We start from the raw sequence: 18271 nt of genomic DNA on the forward strand, positions 1-18271 counted from the left end.
ATTGTTTGGCCAGATACTGGTGTATAGGTGACATAGAGATACACATGTGATAAAAACTCTTAAACATCAATTTTGACTTCATGGCATTCAACATTTTGTATGATTACTTGCATAGAACATAGAAATCCCTGCTGACTGTTGAATCTGTCGCATCAAGTGTACAAGAAGAAATCTTGTTTAACTGTTTCTGATTTTTTTAAAAAGCCTTGGACATCAAGTCATTATCCTGCTTTGTCTCAAACTTTTCTGAACCTTTATGAACTTTTTTGTTGTTGTGCTGGAAAATCAGCAAATCTCTTAAGACTTTGACTTCTAGTGGCGGCGATGTACTGCTTTGCCATATAAGTGAGATTATTGGTGCAGAATGGCTTCAGCATGTATTTGAAAAACAGTTTTGATAGCGTCACACATGAGCCACTGGTGTCACCACGCTTATTGGCAGTTCTTTGCTTTCTGTAAGTACAGTGATTAAGAATGTGAAAATAAACCTGAACTGAAGTCCCTGTTTTTTTCTCTCTCTTCAGATTTTAAGGGGGTTATCAGCATATGCTGCTGAATTCCTCTCACAGAAGCTTTTTTTTTTCACTCCGTCGTTCCCAATTAAGCGTGACCGTTCCACGATATCCCTCCGAAAATAACTCCTGAACCCTGAGCTTTAAAGAGGCCTCCCGCTGAAACAAAGTTGTGATTAAATATTCCACATCTTGCACACAGCCAAAGATAAATGGCATGCCACTGTCTGCATCTCTTATTGAAACCCAAACTGCTGATTTGCTCCGTGTCTGTCAGTGAATTGATTAAAAGTGCAGTAAACACGGCACAGAGCCACTCAATCCTGGTGACAGCAGAAAGAACTTGAGTGGACCCCGGTCGTATACTTGATGATTTCCCCACTAATGACGCCGTTAACTTATCTTGGGAGAGAAGAATAGCGTTGATCAGGGCCTACTTCATGGGCGTGTGGCGAAGGCTTTTGGCAAAGTCTATTAATGACATTTTAATCAGCGCTCAAGTGTCGTCAGAGGATCGCCCAAGAAGCCCAAAAGGTTTGGGCTAGTGTTCAGAGGAGAATGATATCATGAATCTCTGTCATTCTTTGATTCCAGCGCCTTAATCATCCTTGACTTTGTTTTTCCATGATGGTGTGTGTGTGTGTGTGTGTGTGTGTGTGTGTGTGTGGGCGCACACTGCATGGATATGTCTGTAAATGTGCTGCTTTCCATTGCAGATAGCTTATTTAGACGAATATGAAATTCATGGCCAGTCTGAAATATGTAATTAATGTCTTTGATGTATGTATATTTATTAATGTGGAGAGAGCTCGCTGTGTTTCACAACCTTTGAACGTTTGCAGAGAAACAAGACAGTTTGCCAATCCTGTATTTTCAGGATGAACCGCTAAGTTATTCACGATGGACGTCAACATGACTTCCAGTCAGAGGGGTGGAAATTCCCCTCCATATATTTTCATGAATCTATAATTTAGCTACAGAATATCTATCTGTTTACATGACCACAACACATCACTCTCTGCTCCTTACCATAAGTGGAGAGGAGTAAAATATGGAGGCGATCTTGCTGTTTTGACACAGATGCTCGTTAATGAATTTTAATGATGCATCATCTTTACATATTTAAATGTATTCTTCCTCATTCCCCGCCGACTTGTGCACGTATAGGTGCCTCTCGTAGATCTGCCGGCTTGCCTGGTCGTCACGAAGGCCTCTCATTTATCATGAATAAACGGCCAATTGCACGTCATTCCAGCTAACGAGGTGAAACACATTTGCCACCGGCTCGGTACGTAAACCAGCGAGGAAAACAGAGAGCCCTAAAAACAAAATGGCTGCCGGGGGGGGTGGGTGCCAGAGCACATTTGTGACAGAGAGCCAGCCAGTTCTGCGCCGTGTCCACTCTGTGTGCATGTAGTCTGAACAGATGGGAGCTACAGTAAGACACCCCAGGCAACTGAAGCAATTTCCAAAAGGCCAGTCAAGCCCTGCACAGAGAGCGAGAAAGAGTGGGAGAGCAGGACAAAGAGATGCTGGAAAGCCTTTCATTTCAGTATTACCATGGCTACCAACCAAAAACCTCAGGAAGTATTGTTGGACTTTAAACTCAGTGTGACATCTAAATCCAACTCTACCTCCTGATCTGTGTGAAATTGGATAGATTTGTTACTAAGTAGTTTCCGTGTCCCGGTCGTCAGTGTAGTTATTTACTTTTGCGGAAGTTATTCAGGACACATTGTACAGTATTTTCTGTATTCCTCAGGATGCCACCTGACTGCAAATCCAATCAACAAGAAAGCAATCTGAGAAGATGGCATTTCACTGTCATCTTCTGTTCCCTGCACCAGCAAATATTATATTAAATGTGTAACCACACTATAAAAATAACAGTGCTGCCAGGTACACAGAGCATTACATAAAATGTTGTTAATTGAGCTGTTAAACATTGAACCAGGGTTGTTTGCACTTAGAAGTGACATGCAGGTGAATACATCAACAAGAACAATTTACCCTCACATTTATACTGTAGCTGTGTACAAGGTGGAGTCAGTGGCTTTTTCTTTATCTTCTGTTGTTTTTCTTGTGTCTTTTTTTTTTAGGTCAAAAATATGTTCCACCAACTTCTCCGCCAGATTCTCCTCAAGGCCCTGGGGTAAGACACCTTGTCACCTACTCTAATGAACATGTGACTAAACACTAAGCCTAGATAGTGATGTGACAAAAAGCTTCTCTCTGAAGTTGCAGCTTTCTCCCTAGAAGCAAATATACACTGCAACAATTCTTGCTGCTTTTTGTCCTCATATTTCTCTCAAAAGAAATAAAGTACTGCTGTCATTTGGTCCACACAGGATCACCTGTGCGGATCATCTGTCATTTACAGCTGCATTTTAGGGCAGCAGAACAGGCCCGAAAATACAACATCTGAGATATCATCCTACGAAGTTGTTGAGGTGAAGGAACAGTTGTCTATTTACACGACCAGTAGACAACATTCTCATTCATTTGGAGTTTCTGGCATTGTGTTCCTGTCCACTTAATAAATCCAGTATTCCCTGTTTTCTGCTCTGTTTTGATTTCCACCAACTCCTGAAAATATATCTCTTTAGCTGCTGCCTGTCTGGGTCTATCAAAGCTTTTGAGCTGCAAACAGCTGCCTGCTACCAGTGCTAGGGTGTAATTATCTACATGTAGTTCACTAGTTAGTCTAACTTCAATTTACAATAGTTGGGTGGTAGTTTGACTACACTCAAATCTCAGTAGTTTTTCAGAAGGTAATTACAGACTACTCCTAGTATTGTCATGTCGCTTTTTGCCATACATAATGACACAGCTCATGAATTGGCCACGGTAATGACAAGTGCTATTTGATTAAAATGACCTGTGGTTTGCGACCAAGATGTCAGTGATCGAATACTATGAATGTCCCACGAAATTTTCCTGATTCCACCTTAAAATTGCTCCCTACCTTCTCCTGTGAGCATAAGCCGGCCCTAGTCTATAAATCAAACACACCTACATTTTGCTCAGTGTTTATTCGGTTATGCCTCTGTGTAACAACAACTGATGTAGTTGAACTACTTTTTGAAAGCTAAAACTGCAGTTTTAAAGTAATTGAACCAACACTTCCTGCTACATCATGTAAACAAGGTTGGTGGGAGCAGTTTGTGGACCATGAAACCCAAACAATGAAACGCTGTGTACTGCTAATCATTTTTGAGGATTCTTCATTAGGAGGGCCCCTTTCACATCTCACATTGTCATTTGATTCATTGTCAATATAGAAACATAGTGATTAGTAGAGTTTAAGTCATTTGTCTAGTAGTAATAACTTTATGAGAAGATATGTTTCATAGAGTAATATCATTGCTTTCTTTCTGATTGTGAGACTAATTAGGGGGCTTTGATAACTTCTGAAGAGTATTTGACATAAATTTTGGCTCGACTATTGACTAAAAACTTTAATTAGATTCAGTGAAAAAAGTTTAGTTTATAAATAAACAATACTTATTTGCTTGATCAGTTGCAGCCAAATTTACAAACGCTTTTTATATGTACATGTAAAAGCAAGAATCAAATTACACTTCATGGAGCTACAATTCTTCTTTCAGTACAGTTCTGTACAAGTAATGTATTCAGTGTCTACATGATGCGGTAAAGCTGCAAATGCACCTCATGTTCAGGTGTAAATTAAAAATGTGAATACTTAATAGTGTAAAGTAGGTAAAGTTCCAGTGTAACTTTCACAATACAGGCTTTGAGTGCGTTTGAATGTGCATTTCAGAACTGTTATATAGATCCGCAACAGAAAGAAAAATCATACGTGCTACATGTTGTGCACACAGAATGTTATCTGGCTGTCGTCTGTACTTGTCAAAGGAAAACGATATAAATCGACTCCAGTTAACAGCCGACCTGGAGTGATTCCTGGCCGGATGACAGAATCAGGAAGCCCCTCTAGCAGCCCCCTCCGTGTGGATACAGCTCCCCTTCCACGCTCTTCAGACAAAGATCATAAATCTTGACTAACCCACCGCCTTGCTGTGTCTGGTTTGTCGACAGAAATTGCAGGTCAAGCCTATAAATTTTGCAAAATGTCAGGAAAAATGTATTATCTGCCCCAGATCTCCTGACAACAGTGTGATTACGAAGTATAGTTCCTGTTAGTAAAAACAGGCATGTTTAGAAACATTCTTTATGTTTTTCCCCTTGTTATCTTTTGACTCTCTTGTACGACATTCCAGAAAGAATGAGTCTATTAAAATATCCTGCAGCAAGTGTTACAGAATATGTATGCAACTGGCTTGAAAAAAGAAAAATGGAAGCGTGTGGGCGTGTGTCTGTAGAAAATATTATTCTTGGTGAAAGATAACAAAATATCTCTGTGTGTCAATCATGGAACATTTAAATCACCACAGCGATCTGGGAAATAGAAGTAATACTGATGATGATAATCATGCCTCGTTGCATCAAATCAGATTAAATGTCACATTAGCATCAGCGTATATTAGACGCTCCCCCACTGGCAACTGATATACTGATCAATTCAGCAATAATAAATTCAACCACACCATAATCATCCATCCATTATATATCGGAGGTGGGCGACGATGACTGACTCATATCCCGTTCTTAGTAAGATACCACACATCCACCATATGTAACACATACCGACAGTGTGTGGTTCTGTGTGTGTGTGTTTTGTGTGTCTTCTCGTCATGGCTGAGCTAAGCTACAGGGCGTTACCGTCATCCCTCAGCCTGAGTGGAAGTGCCAGTAGAGACTTGGAGCTGTGATGGATTCTGCTTTCTCTCAGGATGAGGCCAGGGACACACACACACACACACACACACATGCACACAAACACACATGCTAACACAGTGCCACAGAGCGGAGGAGGAGAGAGTTCAGCTCTGTTTCAGTGTGAGCTCTGTGGGCCAAAATGAGCCACAGTCTGTATTGTCGACTCATTTTAAATTGAACCAACAGGGGCTGCGAGCCGTGGGAGCACTGCACCCATGAACTCTACAAATCGACCTTCATTTTGATTAAGCAGCGAGGGCGGTGGAAGCCTGCAAGTGGGCAGCTCCCGGTGGGGTAACAAGAGACGACTGTGGTCATACTGGGCAGCTCTTAGGGGGATGACACCAGAGGACAATGGTGTTTAACTAGATATATCGCTCTGCAAGTCTTTTTTTTCAACTCTTAATTCAAAAAACATCTAGTCTACCAAACAGGCAGAATTAACTTCAAAGGAATATTGTTATTTCCACTGTCTGTTTTTCTTGGAATATCCTTAATGTTCCTACAGGTATTTCCACTGAAAATTAGCTTATGCTTATATCATATTTCCATGTTTTAAGGGTTAGAGTTCAACAATGTTTTCCCAGAAGGAGCAATTAGCTTGCACCAAAGGTGAAGCACACATTGTACAACAGAAAAAACATATTGATGAGCTGTTACTGAAAGCAATGTTATGTAAATTTGGCCAAAACAGCGATGGAAAATTGAGATTACGGCATTACAGCACGACCATACTGAGAACAGGTGGAATGGAACCGCATGTAGGCAATGAAATCTGCAAACTGATTCATTTTGTTATTTTCACAGTTGTTTCTATTTAAAGTTTGCTAACATTAGTAAGCTGCTGGTCATACCAGACAAAAACAGGGTAGAGGTGTAAAACTGAGCAAGGGTGCATTTTATAAAGCTAGTTTTATTCATGATGGTGTTATTTGGTCCCTCACAATTTTCACAGTCCTGCTTTCAAAGTGCACTAGTTAATATCTTTTGTATTAATATCCTTTAATCCCATAAAAAAACAGTTATTTAGTTGACTATGGCAACACGGTGCATGCAGATGCTATGGCAGGTAGCTCCTTCAAAATTCACTACCTTTGTTATTTTTCAGCTTCTTTGCTGAAACACTTCTCACCTATGACAAAAATACACTTGTAAGCATTGGAAAAGGAAGCGTGGGGTTTGGATTAAAGAGCAGCGAATCATGAGATCAGCAATGCACACGGCATATTTAAACCACCCAGCCAGACCAGCTGACGAGCGGACCAGTTTGATCTCTGTGTTTACCTCAATGATGCTTCCTGCAGAAATGCGGTCAAAGTTGGTAGACAATGTTTCCCAGATGTCAAAGTTTTAATGTGAAGATTCAACTTAAAATGCATTACAGACTTTTTTCCCCTGGGTGTGTATGTTTATATGTATATAAGTAACTGTTTATATTTTTTCATTTAACTTACAATATATTTATCGCTGATGAAGCAGGATATGCTTTGGGGGGTGGCTACCTTGTGATTTACACGTCATTAACAAGATGACAGGATAAAGGTGTAACAGTATTCATCCATGGCACTGTGCATGTTTAAATAGCTGTGAACTTGTTTATGGGTGTTGTCTGTGTTTAACTGTTTTACAGTTAAAGTGAATTACGGATGCTGCTTGCTAACCAAGCTGGCTAGGTAGCATTAGCTGATAACTTGGCATTTGCTGTGCTAAAGATACCTGGCCCCACTGGACCGGTAACCTGTGTTAACTATAGACTGTCCACTCTTCATTCCTCCCCAGCTCGTCCCTTTTGTCCACATATGGTCACTTCTGGCTCCAAAAAAAAAACCAAGATGGTGAAGATGCCAAAATGCCAAACGCGTAGCTTCAAAACAGTACGACAAACCAATGGATGATGTTGCGGTGGCTACATCCACTTCTTCTGTTCAGTCTGTGGTTGGGTGTTTAGAATCACAACGCCAAATGAATGTCAGTGTTGCTGTGTGTCTGCTGAATGTGTAAAAAGACAAATACTTGCTAACCTGTTCACTATAACAACTGTGTTACAAATCCAGGTGTTGTGTTTTCAGTTTGTTGCACCACTCCCAAGTGGTAAAATAAAATAAATTAAAGCAGCTTACACTAAATTGCCCGTACATTCACCTTTACACTCATATCTATAGTAAATAAGGGGGGGTAGGAGAGGAGTCATTAGTACCCTGGCTGCTCGGTGTGCACAGCATAGATATCTATCAGATGGCTATCCAGTGTTCTGCATAAAGAAATGAAACAGAAATCACTGTGTGAAGCCATGCCACTGCTGTTGGCAGTCACACTACAATTCATCACGACTCTAGTGTTGCTGCAAAATTCACAAATACGGTCTCTGTGTCTGTGTCTCCTACCCTTTCAAAGATACAGTTATAGAAATGCACTTGTTTCAACCCTAAAGTGATTCTGCCTGTTCAACAAAATTTTTCTTTCCTCTTCAACATGACTGTTGAGTGCTGATTAATCAATGGCATCCTCCTCTGAAATGGCTCTGTAAACAAGCCGTACGCTCCCGCTCTGTCTGTAGGCATTGTTGGATCTGACAACTTTCTCTTGCTCGCATAAATTATTGATCCTTGACACTCTCCGTTTGCCGTCGTGCAGAATGCTAAGGATCCTGTGGTATTTATAGCCAGCATTTGGGAGAGCAGCTGAGTTTGTTTGCCTGTGTTGATGATGATTCCTCGCATCGGGCTGCGGTCATGTTTCAGGGTCATGCTCGTGTTGTGTTGACCCAGGTGGTCTCGTAGTCCGTGGGCTAGAGGTGAGGCCATGTTTCAGTTTGTTGCTGGCAGAGGGCGGTTTGGCAGCTGGTAGTGGCTCAGTCAGACCTCATTTTAGCAGCTCTCTCACACAGTGGTAGTTTGTACTTCATACTTTTATCAAATTTTTTTTTTTTGAACAATATGACTTAAGGTTTCTGAGCAATATTTATTTTCTGACTCTCCTGCCTTCATCCTCCTGCCTCAACACTAGAACATAATGAAGTAAATATAATTATAGCCATGTTGAGGAAACTGATTTTAATGCCACAAATTAAATGGTAAGTGATATACTATAGGATCGACGTGAACCACAAAAAGATAGATTTTTGTGTTAAACGAAGCATAAATTGTTTTCTGTGTAATTACAATGGATTTCTGTTAATGCTGGTGTTTGTCTTCTTATAATCACACCTCGGAGGTTACAGCTCGACCTCTTACCACTACCCCAGTGATTATTGGAGGGAGATCAATGTTAAGCAGCATCGATATGCGGTATATGCGGATATGAGGTAAAGGCACATTAGCTCTATAAACGAAATCAAACTGCATTTTATGCAGAGTTACGCCAGTGTGGGGGCTTTGTAGTCTAGTTTTGGAAAATCTGAATGGGAACTATAGTATTCTTGGCTATTTGAAGGCTGCCAGATCCTTTGGAACACTGAGATAACGGTTTCACAAGATGAAGAGGTGTAATGGCACCTCTGTTTGTGTAATCTGAAAAGAGCAAAATATCCGATTCATTTTGATCTTGAATGCAAGCATGAAGAGGAACATCACTTTTCTACATGCTACCCTTTTTTGGTAATTAACTTCACTTCACTTTGATTCTAGTTTACAGTCATACAGCCTAATTTTATAATGTGTCAGAGAGGTAAATCTTAGGCCAACTTAACTTTAGGCCAACTAATATTAAAGGCATTATAGGACTGCAATGATTATTTTCATTGTTGTTTAATCTATTGATCATTTTCTCAATTAATCAATTAGTTGTTTGGTCTATAACCTGCCATAAAATAATGAAAAATGTTGATCACTGTTTCCCAAAGCCCAAGATTATATCCGATTTTTTTATTTTGTCCACAACCTTAAGATGTTCATTTTGTTGTCATAGAGAACTAAAGAAAACAGAAATCATTCACATTTAACAAGCTGGAGACATTTGACTTTTTTCCTCTCAAAATTTCAGATTTGTTTTGTGTGGTAGTTTCAAGAATAACAGCTTGACAGAGAGCTAATTTTTGTACAAATAAAAATGTGTTCTCTTAAAATGCTGTAATCACACAACAGTTCTACACATAGTGGCTTTAGAGACAGGGTTAGTCTATTACAGGGGTTCTCAAAATGCAGCCTGTGGGTAAAAGAAGAAACCCTTAGAAACATTTTGTTTGGCCCCAAATGTTAAAAATGAATATTAAATATGTTTTGATTATTGGTTGATTTCAGAACTTTGACTTTTAGTATCCAACATTTAAACACTACTTGACTACTGCATCAAACTGCACTCCGCTAACAAGTGTCTCTCAGGTTAGAAAAGCTTCTGGTGCCAAACTGGTGCCAAAATCAACTCTTCATGTTAAATTCCATTATCGGAGCAATCACAAATCATATGGCAAGTTGGGTTTCCTTGTGTGGCCCTCAATCATACTGTCTCCCTAAACTGGCCTTCTAAACTCTGAGAATCCCTGGTCCATTGAAAAGTCAACATTAAGCACTACAATCAGATATATACATTTACGGCATTACAGCACGTGTATACATTTATTTATACAGCTAAAACAGAAAAATTGCAATTTTAAAGACCGTTAGCAAGTGCTTCAGTTTTGATCATAACTCTCATATTAAACAAGTCTTACAAGCTGTGACAGTTAATCTCATCTATTGTAATGATGACTGCCAATGGCAAATTGACTGAGCTGTATTTAATTAACATTAAATCTGTGATCTAAAACACTGTTTTTTAACTGCTTAATATTCTCCCTGCATGCTGGTGTCATTGAGGATAAAACTTTCATCTGTGAAAATAAATAAATAAATAAAGCGTGGGCTGTATCTTTTTGTTGTTTACAAAAGACAAACAGATGATTTGTGATTTGCTTGGTATAAAACATATTTTTCCCTACCTTTAATACTATCCAGACCACAAATACAGGCATGCAGATAGTTTATGGAAAATAATAGCAATTTGAATCGCAATCACAATATTGTTCTCAGCTTGTTAAGCTTTATCCCAAACATAGGCCTGATATAAGCAGGTGCCAGAATATTTTCTGATAATGCATTTTATTTCTCTCTGTTTCTCCATTGTGAAGCCTATTTTACAAATAGGCTTATTTAATCAGGTTTTTGTTACCTCTTTAAACTCTTAATACCTGCTGATACCCTGCAAATGCCTAAATCATCGATTCTCATGTTTATATTACCTCTGTTTACTCCATCTGTATTTGTTTTCACTTTTTCTTTGTTATTTATAGATTAGTCTCACTGTTCTTCATGTCTTTCTTGTAGCATTTCACTCCTTCCTGCACATCCTCACTTTTTTTTTTCTTGTCACACTCACACATGCAATTATCACTTATCATTCCTCGCATCCAGCCCCCATTGTTCACACTTTGACTTGGTACTCCCCCTTTTCTCATGCATCTCAAATATTTTCCTCTTTTGTGTGCTCGAGTCCTCCACCTTTTGTTCCTGTAATCTCTCCATCTTTTGTACTGGATCTCTCTTAATCCTTTTCCCTCTTAAACCACATCTGCCTCTCACTTTCATTCTCTGAGCCACATGATGAGCTTGACCCCCTGTCACGATCTGTCCCACTCACTCACACACACACACACACACACGTACTAACCATCAGGGAACAGCCAAATGAACATTCATGAAGGTCTTTGTCACACACACACACACAAATTAAAAAACATCTCACACAAAAAGAAAAGAAATGAGACATTATGTGTCTGTACGTGTCGACATATTCAATGCCACGGACACAATGACACATACACAAACACACATGCGGGTCCCATGAAGCCAGAATGTGAACAGATGATCTGTTTGGCTGTCAGGGCAAACAGGCTGAGTTCAGAACATTGGCAGCCACAGCAACGCCACTACTAATTGCCATTCCCTGCGTATTATCTTGGTGTGTGTATGTGTGTTCCTCACATGCAGAGTCAGTGTGGTGTCTTTCACACCCTCTGTGTGCAGGACGTGGTAACTCAATGTGAGATCACATGTATGTGTGTGTGTGCGTGTGTGTGTGTGTGTAAAATGTGATATAGCTTGGCAATACTTCTGAGGACTGCCTTGACAGCCCACTGGTCTTGACATTTTAGGACATTTTGAGTTGTGAGGACATTTTGACCAATCCTAGCAGCCAAAACAGCTCATTTTACGATTACGCCTACACCTACAGTAATATAGTATTTGCAAGTGTGTGAACTGTGGAGTAGTCAGCAGTTTTAAAGGAATATATCCACTCCTAAACCTTGTGTAAATGAGTCAAACCACTTTAACCACTTTAACGTTTAAAATCTGAATTTCACTGACATTTAGCGTGCACCATTCTCAACACAAAAACTTGTCACACAAAAGAAAGAATTTACAGGTAACAGCAGCTGTGTTCAGCTTGAATTCAGTTAGTTAAAGATCATATAAGGGCCCATGTCCACATTGTTTTTTTTTCTTGCAGAAAGGCGCTGGCAGGGTGCTGCAGAGCGCTGGGATAAGACGTCTGTGCAGAAAAAAAACCCAAAAAACCTGCACCTGGGTTTTGTTTCTTAGACAACAAATTGTTCGTACAATTTGCCTGTATTTTTTTTTTTCACTGTGAGCGCCAACCAGAAGATGTGCTGCCTCGGTTTGAGTCGGCTCATCAACCCACCGCTGTGGGGATTGGCATCTGGTCTGCAGGCTTGAAGGTGTGTCTTGATACATGCTCTTCAAGCTGTTGTAAAACGCTGTTTAACCTCGTACCATTTTTTAAAAACTTTTCACAACAAAGCTTTTATTTTGAAGCAGTTCTTTGGTTTTCATCTGCAGTAACTAATCATAAACCCTGTCAGCTGAAAGCAAACATGCATGTAAAATAAAGCAGATACCTCAGAAATAAAAAGCAGCAACACAGGAGAGAAACTAAGTATTTTATTTTTGAGAAAATGTGTATATTGAGATATGTATCATATATTATGGCATAACCTAAAAATATTGAGGCATTATTATTAATTGATTATCAATTGTTAGTGTGTTCGACCTGTCATTGTTTAAGGAAAATGCAAGCTCCACACAGGAAGGACCCCCAGAAAACTAAAATTAGGACCTTGCTGTGAGGTAACAGAGGTATTGCTGAGCTACATTTTCTGAGGAAGGAAAGGTGCAAACATACTAACTCTGACATTTTATGGTTTATGTCAGCAGTCTTTCTTGTTTGTTCTTACCTCAACTTTCCCTGCATGGTGACCCAGGTCAGCTTAACCTCTTCAACCTTCACTGACCTGCTGGAGCATCATTCATTACAAGTTCAATCTGTGCAGCCAACCATTGCTCAAACCCACAGAACTTTTTTAATTCTAGTGAAGATCCAACCTCTCCAAGAAGAAATTGTCAGGGTGAATTTTGGGGGAAATGTGCATAAAATGACTCTCAAGACATCTAGAATATTTCCATTTGATGGAACGCTGCTCTCATCAAAAATGTGGAGTTTTCTGTTTAAGGAGTTCACTCAGAGTAAACATCATATATCTTCAATGGAGATTTGGAACAAGCTGATGCAGAATATGTATGATGCTGTCAGTGTGGAATGTGACGAGTTATTTAAAGGTAAATTCAAGGGAAAATTGGCCCTTAGGGTGTTAGCATTATGAGTTGGCATGTAACTGTGATCGGAGTTAGGGTTAACATTCATTCATTGTCCATACCCGCTTATCCTTGAAGGGTCGCGGGGGGCTGGAGCATATCTCAGCTGACATTGGGCGCGAAGCGGGGTACACCCTGGACAAGTCACCAGTTCATTGCAGGGCTGACATATAGAAGCAGACAGCCATTCACTCACACATTCACACCAATGAGTAATTTAGAGTCACCAATGGACGTGAAATGAACGTACAAACCCCACACAGAAAGTCCCAGCCACAAACTCCCCAACCCCCCCCAGCCTATGCCTAACATGTATAGTATAGATTCATTTTCACATCTATCTGGAAACTGGTTGACAATTGTTGCTATGGTTACCACTGTTACCACTGCCATTAAACATCAAGCAACATCAGCTCAAAGCAAGTCATATACTCTGGTGTTCTTTAGCTCATGGCAACAGTGTGGTCAGTGCTTCCTTATGCTAGTGCTATGCACAGTGCTGTGGTTCAACCTGAGGTACATGACATTTGGTACAGAAGCACATAGAGTCTGCTTGGTGTGATTAGATTCTTTTTCTTTGTTTGATATGGATAGAGAGGTTTGATCTATTTTAAGATCCATGGGAATTAATGTAAATGTCAGTGTAATGTCAATTTGCTCACAGGCATAGCAGAGCCAAAGGGTGTATGTGCCTAACAGATCAATGGGTGAGTGAGCATCTCCTCTTTTACTGTTCAATATAGTTCAATGCAGTATCTTTACTGTTTCCCAGAGAGCTGTTTGTTTTGGCCATAGCAGATTAAATAACAATCACAGACTGATTATTAGTTAAGACCAACTAGAAGTTACATTCAGATTACTGAGGAATATGGCCACAAGAAGGCCAGACACACCGTTTTTAACATTGTGTTTTGTTGCTCTTATACTTAACAAGATAAACTCTGTTTAGCCCAAATTTAGAAAAATCAAGCTGTAGTTCTTTTGCTGATTGATGTTTGCTGATTAGTTTGTACAGATCCTGCCAGACTTTCCTGGGAAACCATCTACTGCACAGAAAGCGGTGTGTTTTAAGTCTTCAGTTTTCATTGGTTCACCTTGTCTAAATTATTTGCTTAAATCAGGGATAGACGTTAATATATTTTTTTTGCACTGACCCCACGGGCCACCAAGCCCCTAAATTTAGTGTCCAAATGTAAAATTAACTTAACACATTCTTCCTTAACTGTGACATTTGTGTTGTCCACATTTTCCATGAATGGTTATGTGATGTTTAATGAAGGCATTGTGTCCAAAACGAGCTAGACTTCTCGTATAGCTAAGGAAACTGGCGGAATACACTGCGGTACATTACATCCAATATTTGGTGGCCACAGAGTTTTTGTGGACCATAGGGGCTGGTTAATGTCAAACACTGCTAAATAATGAAATGGGCTGTCTTAGATCAATTTGCTAAATCTAATTTCCAGTTTTGCTGGTGGAACATTTCCTAATGGGAATTGATGAATCTTAGGAATTTTACCCACATTGTACTTTTCCATACAATAAACCTTCCAATTCAAATTGTTAACCTATCACTTCCATTTGGGGTAAGATACTGCAGCCATGAATATGAAGTAGGAAACTCTAGGGAATATTATCCATGTTCATTAGTTTAGATTAGACAGTCCCATGATCAAAAGGCCAAATTAAGTTTCTTTCAAAGGACGTCTGGGTTCAGGAGCTTAGATACATATCTTAACTTTGCTTGGGGAGCCAATACATGTGGTTCAGGTAACTGATCAGGATGCCTCCTGGATGCCTCCCTGTGGACATCACAAGGGAGAAAACCTCTGGGCAGAGTCACGCCAGAGGGACGCTACTCCTGTCGTGCCTGCGGGATCCCCCAGGAGGATCTAGAGGTGACTTGGGAATGGATGTCTAAGCTCCTAAACTTATTCTGCCGCCTCTGCTAATCAAAACTAGATAAGAAATGGAAAATGGTGAAGATGAGAAGAATTAATGTGTGAAATTTTTTGGTGAAAATTACCTGTGATCATTAAGCGGACACATTTCAGTTTTGCAGCTCGCAGAAGAAGCACTCACTTTGCACTTAGTAGTAATGAAAGTCTGTGATTGACAATTGAACAAAATCTTTTAACTACTGTGCTGACATTTGTCTTTGCTTCAGATTTTCATTGTGGAAAATGTTCTGAAAAATGTCTCCTATTTTATCAACTAAAATCAGTTTTTTCAATAGATATGACATTCACATAATTTGCGTGTGGCTTCCAGAATTGTTACAAATCACTGTTGGAAAAGAATCCATTTCATGATGTGATAATGCTGTGATTAAAGGAATAGTTTGGGTTTTTTAACGTGGGGGTTGTATGAGGTACTTACATATAGTCAGTGCATTACCTACCGTAGATGGCGGTCAGCACACCTCCAGTTTGGAGAAGCAGAGAGCAGCACCAGTGTAGACAATGAACCAGCAAGCAATGTGCTGCTGTGGACAGGGTCAGCAGCAAAACATATTTCAGCTACCTAAAACAGGCCAACCTGAAAAAAAAATCAACATCATCATTAGTATAGGCTAGGTATGCGATATTGTCACCATTTACCTTGTGGTCAGACCGCCCTTTCCAACGGGAAACCACCGTTGTTTAAGTCAAATTTCTCTCTCGAAAGCAAACAGACTGCTTTTGCAGTAACATTCATTTTACCTCAGTTGAACACAGGAGTTGCTGGTCTATTGCTGCTTTGATTGGTGAGTTTGTTTGTGCTGTTGTATGACTTTGTTGAATCTGAACTCACCTTTTAAACACAGAAGGCACCTGTAACACCACAAACTAGTTGATCGAGGTGGTGGTAGACCAGATACTCTCGTGTTCTACAAGGCAAAATTACTGTTTTTGATCAAGGGTCTGGTTGCTTGGTAATGGCAGTTTCCCAGTGGAAAGTGGTGAAAATAAATAGGATAGATAAACATAATAGAAAAACATAAATGTAGCATACACTTAAATAAAGTAAATAAATTAAAGATAAATACACTTAATATACTATTTAAGTTATTTATATAATATATAATATAAATAAACTAAAAGATAAAGACCTCATACAACTCTGTTTCAGAAATTCTGAACTATCCCTTTAAGGTCTGGAAATAGATGTTAGGGTTCATTGGGGTTATGGCACTTTGGTTGTCATGGTTCCAATTATAAACACGTTGTTAAAAATCATGGTCACACTTATAAAAGAAACAAAAAAAGAACATATTGAATGCCTGTTTCAAATGGAAAGTGCTTTCCAGATTTAAGACTGATGTTTTGTTGATCCAAACATCCATGCTGACCTCGTCCCTACAGATTTTTTTTTTTGCTGCATAATAATGTAACCTGACTTCCTCTTTTTGCTTCTGTCATAATTATGATTATGCAAATGTACAAGTTTATCTTTTTGGGGCACTTGTTCAAATAACACACACTACAGTTTTTCTTGGAAGAAAATCTTGTTCTCTCTGCACCTGAGGTAAAGTGAACTGGTTACTATGTAAGTACTGACAGTACACCCGTCGCTGATGTCTTATATAAGTGTCCTGTACTGTACATGCAGTGGCTGTAGCACTGTACTTCAAGTTGGAACAATCTTAACCTTATTTTCTGTAGAGCGCAAGTGCAGTGGCCATACTGCTCAGCTGCCTGTGGATCATATTAATAAAGGTCCACTATTGGTAGTGATTGATATCTGTTTGCCTCCCCTGTATCACACTTAAGACAACTGTAGGGGTGAACAGCAACTGTTAAATTATTAGCTACAGTCGCTTTTGTTTCCAGTCAAAAGTCCTTAGCAGCAAGAAAGTAGCAGACAAACAGTTGTGAATTCGACCTGCTGGGGGATGACAGTGTTGAAGGATCGTGGGTGGAGGAGCGGGTGGGGTGAGAAGGGCTTATAAGTGCCAACGCGGTGTAATGGTCTGTTGTTGTCATCCGAGATGGCACATGTGTCTCTCTGGCGTGAAGTATATTCCTGAGCCCTGTTGTTCATAATCATAATAATAACAGCGAATCATTTGCATTGTTTCTTTGCAGCTCTCACTGTCTCAGCTGGCAGCTACTTCACGCTACCCGACCATCAGCCACTCCAGCTCGGCGTTGCCATGGCAACAGTCGTTTCCTTCTCTGCTCCATCCTTCCCCGTTGGCATCGGCCCACCAGCTGTCACATGTCGTAAGATTTCCACCCCCGTACACTCACACACACACACACACACACACACACACACACACACACAAACGCACATGCAATGGAAAATACACAAACATTAAGCCAGAGAGAGTCATAGATGCCTTTACACACAAGGTGCACATTCAAGCACACAACATGGTAAGCCGTCATACATCCCCAAGGATATGCAGACAGTCACTCAATAGAGTTCAAAGACACACTCACCTTTACAGCTCTGTGCTCCCAGCCTCATACCCATGGAGACACACACGAAACCTCTAAAGTGAACTCCAGCCCTGCACACACTCTTTGTCTTTGGCACAACTGGAACTGCTGGAGGTGCTGGAGCTCTCCTTTTCATCTTTATAATCAAAAGGAACATTATTCTTTGTCGTGGCTTTTCAAATCTTCCTACAAAGGCTACCTCAATTTTCTTAAGGTATCCGGTATCCTGCATAACCTTGTGTTTTGCCCTCTGGGAAAATATGTTTAATCTGCCTTGTCCAGGACCACTTTTAATGATTTACCCCCTCTTTTTTTTTTTTTTTTTTTTACATTTGCTTGCCTCTTTTCTGTATGAACTTCTAACCCATTTTGAAATGTAATTCATAGCCTTTGTAGGTGTCAAAACAGTAGTTTTTAATTTCAGACCTAAATGAAATGTAGTAACACTTAATTCAAAGGGGTGTGCATAAGACTGACATGACACCATCATAACCATGACGTGAATATGAAGTCTTATGAAGTCTATGAGTCTTTATGAGTATTTATTGCTGTTGTCATTAAGTGTCGTTCGTGTTATCGACTAAGACAGCATAACCTGTTTGTGTCTTTGTTAATACACCTTGACATTATCCAACTGTGCAGCTTTATGTGTTAACATTACAGATTTAACTGTCATATGCGGTTGGTTTTGACATTGGCAGTAATGAGAATAATATAAGTATGTCAGAAATATTTTCCTTGATCTCAACTACAGTCGCACATTCATGACTTGTCATAAAGATGTCATTAAGTCTCATTACTCTGCAAAAATGATTTTCTAAGGATATCATGAATAATTTGCCTGACAGCCAGTGTCAAAGCCAACCTCATGTGACAGTTTAATGTA

General features: G+C 39.8%; 1 protein-coding gene across 1 annotated transcript in view; it reads left to right on the forward strand.

Annotated features, from left to right (window-relative positions):
* nphp4 (nephronophthisis 4) overlaps positions 1–18271 on the forward strand; it is a 222786-nt gene that overhangs the window by 125971 nt on the left and 78544 nt on the right. Inside the window, exons 11-12 of the mRNA XM_084721632.1 lie at positions 2612–2664; positions 17026–17163. Of these exons, the coding sequence (XP_084577758.1) occupies positions 2612–2664; positions 17026–17163 (191 nt within the window). The remainder of the gene's footprint in view (positions 1–2611; positions 2665–17025; positions 17164–18271) is intronic.

The sequence above is a fragment of the Lutjanus erythropterus genome, chromosome 6 (genome assembly GCF_056507025.1).
Source record: "Lutjanus erythropterus isolate fLutEry1 chromosome 6, fLutEry1.hap2, whole genome shotgun sequence".
NCBI lineage: Eukaryota > Metazoa > Chordata > Actinopteri > Lutjaniformes > Lutjanidae > Lutjanus > Lutjanus erythropterus.